The sequence below is a fragment of the Ahaetulla prasina genome, chromosome 1, assembly GCF_028640845.1.
Source record: "Ahaetulla prasina isolate Xishuangbanna chromosome 1, ASM2864084v1, whole genome shotgun sequence".
Lineage (NCBI taxonomy): Eukaryota > Metazoa > Chordata > Lepidosauria > Squamata > Colubridae > Ahaetulla > Ahaetulla prasina.
The window spans coordinates 255,459,638-255,467,021 of record NC_080539.1 but is presented as its reverse complement, the minus strand read 5'-3'; the positions used below and the strand labels follow the sequence as shown (position 1 = coordinate 255,467,021).

Genomic DNA, 7,384 nt, shown 5'->3' with positions numbered 1-7,384 from the left:
CACAAATTGAATTTTTCCAGTGTTCTATATTTAGTTGTTACGTGACATTGAATCAGAAATTGCCTTGCTACTTGGAATATCTGCGTTTGTTTATGATTTTATTCTCCTGAACTGGACAGCGGCATCTCGTCTTTTGTGAGACACACACACACACACACACACACACACACAATCCTACACCTACCTTTAAATTTGTTATGGTACCTGAAAGTATAAACTCCCACGGGATAAATAGTTCTGTCATTTTACTGTAGTCAGCAGAGCTTCCATAATTTAGTCTAGCTTGATGTTCTATCCTGTTTTCTATATTAAGCACACTGTCTCCTATTAGCTCCAGGGTGTTTTTTCTTTCTTTCAATTATTATGAAACTCAGTCAGTGCATCATCTCTTTTCACAACCTTCTAAACAGTTCCCTGGGTCAAGATCTTTTGAATTTTTCCCTTAACCCACGCAATAACTTATGAGAGCATTTGAATCATCAGTACAGCTCTGTGGGCTGCCCTGGCAGAACAAGGAGACTAAGAGTGAGAACAAGGGAAATACCTGACTTCATATCTGAAATTCATACAATAAGAAAGGATGTGCTTCCAGATAAAACTTTCATTATGTAGAGATATCAAATGTTTTGGGAAAGGAAGAGGAGGAATTCACATGTTGCAGCTCTCCTGTGTCTTCCTTCACATAAAATCATCTTGATGTTCAGGTTGAGTTTGATTCCTGGTGACACATGTTTTCCCCCCTTTGACAACTAACCTTTAGCAGGAATTGCTCTGATTTGCTCTTTCCATGTTGCTTTTCCATTTTCCTGGGATTTTCTGATGATCTCCTGTAAATATTAACTTTAACATTTTTCAAGATTCACTCAGGGAAGTTAATCAATCATCATCTATTATGACATGATTTTTTGGGGGGATGGACAATTATTAATATTTTCAATTTTTGTCAGTTTTTATTTCTCCACTGGGATATTGTTTCTCCTTTCTCGCATTATTTTCACCATTTCTGCTGATTACATATTTTTCATACATGCTGTCCTAATAATCAAATGTTTGCAAACAAGACTCCATAAAGAACGGTTTATTATTAGAGAAATTGAACATTTCAAACAGCAAATTTGAGATTTAACAGCATTTTGGTTCTGGAAATACAAATGAGGTAATTTTATATTTAAATGCTAAGTGAATAATTATCTCCCATCTCTACTTTTTAAAAAAAGAAATAACCTTCAAAAATATTGAAGGAAATACTAAATAGCAGCAAAATGCAAATATTGTTTGTTAGGGAGCGAATCAAGCTGTCATTCTGAAGTATCTCTGGATTTCTTTAAATATGTTTGGCATGGTAGAATTTTATTTATATGTTTATTTGTTTATTCAGTTTCAAGGCAGCTTATAGTACAGGGTTAATACATCAGATAAATAACAGCTAAAAGAAAATAAATAAGACCAGAGGAATGATGCCTAGAATATTTTTCACAGCAGCCCTTCATTTGTTCTTCTTTAGCCCTCATGAGAGACCAGGTTACCTCAAAAAAAAAAAAGGTTACTGGGCACATTTCTGCCAATGTATTATGGGAAAGAGGAATAAATAAATTTTGCTACTCTTTTCCCTACTGTGTCAGCCTTAATATAGGACCTTACACATGTGTGAGCGGATGAATTCTTCATCTTTCTCTAACAGTTCTTGATGTGTCACTTCTGATGCTTCATTTCCCAGAACTTCGGCAAAAACCAGTAAGTCCACAGATCAAAGAAGAAGAGAGGCAGATCAGGTGTGATTCCCCTTTATTAAACTGAATTTTATTTCATTTTAGCATTCCATCATTTCTTGATAAGTGGACATGGAGTTATGTATGTATATGTGTGTATATGGAGTTTAAGATTTTTTTTATCAAGCCTGATTCTCAGAGACTACCTGGACAAATCGATGCATTTTGGGGGGGAAAGTTTTTTCAGAAGGCTGAGAAAGTGATTCATTCTAATGACCAGGAAGTAACTAGAGGTAGTCCCTGACTAACAATCATTCATTTAGTGACTGTTTAAAGTTATAATGGCTCTGAAAAAAGTGATGCTTTTCGCACTTACAATTGTTGTAGCATCCCCACAGTCATGTGATCAAAATTAGGTAAGTGACATGTATTTATGCCAGTTGCAGTGTTCCAGGGTCATGTGATGACCTTTTGTGACCTTCTGACATGTGTAGTCAATGGGGAAGCCAGATTCACTTAACAACCGTGTTACTAATTTAACAACTATGATGACTCACTTAACAACTGTGGCAAGAAAGGTTGTAAAACGGGTCAAAATTCACTTAACAACTATTTTGCTTAAAAACAGAAATTTTGGCCTCAGTTGTGGTCATAAATTGAGGATTACCTGTAGTCACACAGTTGGTTTCCTGCCTAATTTTGCTGGGACCAGAACTCTCAGGGTCCCAGTTTCTAGCCTGATTTAATCACTACACTTCTCTGATTTCTGAGAAATTTATGAACTAACAAATGTATTTTCCTCTTACATTCATTTAACATCTGTCTGTCGGGCTATTTACAGAAGAAAGTACCAGGGCTCTCCTAGTTCATTTTCTGTTAGAAATTCAGTTTATATATAGCACCACAGATCTGAGTGTACAGTCACCATGTGCTTTACTGCTTAAATGTTTAGCTGCAACAGGAAACAGGAAACTCTACTTAGAACAAAAAGAATATACTGGTAGAGTACTATATACCATAGATCCAAACTTGTAAACACTGCCATCTACTGGCTGAATATTACTGTAGTTGTTGCACAAAAACACATTCCAATAACATATTCTATCATTTTTGCCTGGAGAAGCTAAGGCCATTCAACATTATGAAGGTGGATTCTTTGTTAAGCATCAGGTAAAAGCCAAAGGACAGGCATGAGTTGTCTCAAGTACATATTTTATTGCAGTTTTTAAAAACATTCATGAAAAACAAGGTCAATTTTTAAAAATAGTGAATCACTGAAGAAATCTAAAACTTAACTTGGTCTAAAATCAAATAAAACAGCTACAAGAACCAGACCTCAGTGAAGTCATCCAAGTTAGGTATCCCTGTTTCACAGCTAGGCATTAAAATTATAGAAATTTCTCTTAAAACATGCTCCGAAAAAAACGTTAGTCAAGCTGCTTAGAAGCCAAAGAAACCAATCTCAAGCCAGAGAATTCCAAACTCTGAAAATAGTACCGTACAAAATACATAATATGCAGCCAGAAACAAAGAAAGGGGAAAACATCCCAACCTAGCATTTTTAAAGGCCAGGACCAGGGTCTATCAAAACTTCTCCAAATTCCATGATCCATGCTCACAAACTTTGTATGTTTTATGAACCTCTCATTCATTTCAGTGCTGTGTGACCAAGATGGATTGGGAGGCAGTCCTGCATTCTGTTACAGCCATTGAAGCTGCATACTTGGCTAAGGGTCAGGATCCGGTCCAAAAACTTTCCTTCTCGCAGCAGACCCTTTTTAGTGAAAAGCCATTTCTTCTAAACCAGCGTTTCCAAGCTTATGTCACTCTTAATTTTGCCTGCCGTACATCCTCCCTGAACATTGGCTGTACTAGCTTCAGTTACAGTCTTAAACAGTGGGAGGAAACCATTTGGAGAATAGTAGGCTAAATCCAGAACCAATTCAGTCTGGTTATCAGTATAGGACCAGACATGTAGTCCCATGTTTCTTCTAGTTGTTTCTGGCCCTGCATCAGGCTTACCGTTGCCCTTCAGTGGTACAAAAAACTGTTAGTGGTCCATCATTAGAAATGATAACTACAAAACACTGCCCAGGATTTTCTGATATCCCCTAGAATTTGTGCCATTTTTTTTTCTTTATGAGATGTGGAGGTATTAAACTGCACGTCCAACTTTGAAATACATGAACTAGGGCGTTAATGTTCTGGGGTGTGAGCGCTTTCTCGTCTGATTTCTTACTTGGTACAACCAAGCCAGGGCCAATGAAAAGAAACCAAAACAGCAATTTTGGCTCAACAAAGCTGGAAGTGAGACTGTCACAAACAAGCGGTCCTTGAAGAGAATAAAGGATGGAACATTTCCCAAGGCTGTTCTATGAATATCTTAATAGGGTGTACTAAATGCAAATATAAATGGCAAACAGTATAACGAGCATCCAAAGTTGCATATATGCTTCATAGAAAACCAACCAGCTTTGCTCAAATTAATCTGCAGATGCTGCTTTCTTCAGTATTCTGATTTCCAGCTCCCATAAGAAAACATGAGGGGGAATAAATTACAGAGACTGAGGCCCAGACAGTGGCATATACTGGGCATTTGCCAGGACACCTAAGAATGGTACAGAGTCTTTATTAACCAGCTGCAAGACAGGACTTTGGCCAATAGAAATTAACATCATGAACTGGTTTCTGTTTCAATGTGTATCAAGTCAATAACAGAGCCAGCCAGAGCTGAAAAGATGCATTAATGTCCACATTGGGCATCTATTGGCTTCAGTTCCATATTCTCAGTCTGGGTCGCCAGCTATACATATTTCCAGTATGGTATCATGATTGTCCTCGAACCTCACTTTGACAGCTTAGCAGTCCACGTTATCACTTATGGTTATTTCCATACACAGCCCATGCAAAATGAAGCATTACCTTTTACTCCGAGGCAAGAAATATCAAGTCACGTGTCTGTTATTCCAGGCTTAAATGGAGACAGTACAGGAGAAAGTAGAGAGACAGTCCCTTTGCCTTTACCTGTCAGCTAGAATACCGACAAAAATGAAGGACTTCTGTCATGCAGGAAAAGGCTAACTTTTATGCTCCAAAAGAAATGCAGCTGATGTGACTTCTCCATACAAATTCCTCCAGCCTAGTCTTCTACACGGCCTCAACTTTTAAATCATAACTTACATCATTAGAGATTGGTGGACAATGTATTGAAGATTCTACAGAAGGGACTTCGTTATCTGTCCTGACGGTGTTTGGGTCAATCAATATAGCCTAGAAAACAAACCACATTAGACTTGTCTCCCTTCTAGCTTTTCCAACATTCATTTGAGGAATTGATTCTTCTCCCCCACCCCGCAAAAAAAAAAAAATCAAAACTCAACCGAATGGATCATTTTTAAAAAGTATTTTCATTTTCTGACCTCATTCCCTCTGAGAGTAATTCTGTTCAATTCACATTCATCTGTCTATCCTAGCTACAATATCCCATTTTTTTTCATCAAAGCCTGACACACAATGAATGTTTAATCACACTTTAATCAGAATCAGAAACGATAACCTAACTCTAATTCACGGATGTAGCGGAAATTATAATTTGGGTATTATCATATCTCACCTCATTGGAGTCAGAACGGGTCGCCCGGCACCAAAAATATGCAGTTGCCGATGCAATGCAGAATTCCACAATGGTGAATGTCAACAGCACAATGGCGATCCTATTGCCTGTCTTTTCGCCAATGGAAACAATGATACAAGATGATTAGCAAATGGGATCCATTTACTTCTCTTGGAGAGTGCCTCAGTCCATATAACTGCTTTGTTCTGCTCCCAGGGTCCCATTTCGTGCCTTGGAGCCCCAATACTCTTGGAGGCATCTCCTATTGGGTCTGATTGGTTTTGTCCTACCTGTGTACTTCTAGGTCCATTTAATTTTAAAATCATAGAAGCTGCTATAATACAGTGGGCTTGCAGCAGCATCTTCATTTCTAAAAAAATGTTTCTGTATCTCAAATGGTCCTATAAGCTAGTCTTAGAAAATAGTGATGAGCAGAAGCAGCAGCAGTTCAGAGACAGCTGAGCTGCTTAAAAGAGGGCAAAAGTGATTGGGGGAAAGAAGGCAAAAGTAATTGGGAGAGAAGAGAAGTCCTCTAGAACAGGGGTCTCCAACCTTAGCAACTTTAAGTTTTGTGGACTTCAACTCCCAGAGTTCCTCAGCCAGCTTTGCAAGAGCTCCCCAAAGACCAAATGTCCCCTTTAGAGTTAAAAGGTTCAGGACTCCTTCTCTATTCTTTGTGAACAAAAGCCTTTTCAAACAGAACATATTTAAATATTCAACATTTAAACTGGGTCATATCCATTCTCTTCTCCATTGTGATGAAATTATCAGCCGATCCTATGGACACCTTACTCCAATCCACACTGGAGAGCCAAGCCAGAAGCAGAAGCAGGAAATCATGCCTAATAGTATAGTACAGGGGTGTCACATTGTTGTCACATGACATATTGTGACTTTTTCATCCTTTGCTAAACGGGGGGGGGGGGCAGCGTCTGATGCACCTGGGCCATGGGTTGTGAATTTGACACCCCTGGTATAGTCTAACACTGCAGAAGGGTGGTGTTGAAATCTGGCTAACTTGAAATCTGGCGTAGCTTGAACTGAGTTACCAGTTTGGTTTCAAGTATCTTCATCTGGGTTTCAGGTATGCTAGATATAAATGATTGAGTGCCCACGTGAAATGTTCTTCAGTTGGATACATCCTTATACTCTGAAAGTGGATGTTTTCCTTCTCAGATACCCAATAACTAGACCATAAATCCTTCTAATTCCTTTGCTAGTGTCAGATAGTACTACACTATGTCTTAACCATTGACACTTACCATCACTAGTGAATATTCGTAGTTATCATCTGAATGAAATGGCCCATTTATGCTCAGGTCTACTATAAAAGTCAATATTCCGAGTAATGCAAAAATGGCACTGATGATATTCATGGCTTGTGAGCCTTTTACCTAAAAGGCACAAACATTGAAAGTTAGGTCATCACAGCAGGAACAATTTTTACTCTATTGAGAATTTAGGACAATCTTACCTTACCCAATCAGGTATTATCCAGATGGGTTGGGACTACAACTTCGAGGAAGGAGCTCCTCTAGTGACTTAAGCATCTTCTAGCATCATCAATCATTGTGTTGCTGATTATATTCAAAGCCATAATAATGATTGGGTGATTCTAGATGTTCAAAGTACTAGAGGGACAAATGTTTCAAAAATCTCCAGAGCAAATAGTTGGGAACGTCGGACTTGTAATCCAATATTTTGGGAGAGAACAAGGATAGTAAAGGAAGCACTGATGATATTACCTAGTTTGGATAATGAAACCTCTGCTAGAAAACAACCACCAAAGACACTTCATAGTGAATATTGGTTTAGAATATTAATACATGAGATGAACTACTTCAGCTCTAGTTCTGCTTCTCGTATCTTTGGAAATTCAATATTTTCATAGAGAATTAGAAAGTTGCAAGTTGTGTTGCCTCCTACAGATGTTGACTAGACTGCAGACAGACATATTTTAGAGAGTTGAAGTGATGACAGAGATATCATTTTCAGTGTTGTTCACTCTAATCTCTTTGTTCCTACTCTCACCTTTGATTGAAATAGGTAGAATACTCCCCAC

The 7,384-nt window shown here is 38.2% G+C and overlaps 1 protein-coding gene across 2 annotated transcripts in view; it reads right to left on the bottom strand.

The window, feature by feature from the left end:
* Positions 1-2,914: 2,914 nt before the first annotated feature.
* The window catches only part of LOC131183997 (membrane-spanning 4-domains subfamily A member 12-like), a 43,660-nt gene continuing 39,190 nt past the window's right edge, over positions 2,915-7,384 (bottom strand). For both annotated transcript variants that reach the window (XM_058154861.1, XM_058154851.1), the window contains exons 4-6: positions 6,585-6,716; positions 5,323-5,433; positions 2,915-4,979 (exon numbers count right to left, since the gene is read on the bottom strand). In XM_058154861.1, coding sequence (XP_058010844.1) covers positions 4,857-4,979; positions 5,323-5,433; positions 6,585-6,716 — 366 coding nt within the window. In that variant the 3' untranslated portion in view covers positions 2,915-4,856. The remainder of the gene's footprint in view (positions 4,980-5,322; positions 5,434-6,584; positions 6,717-7,384) is intronic.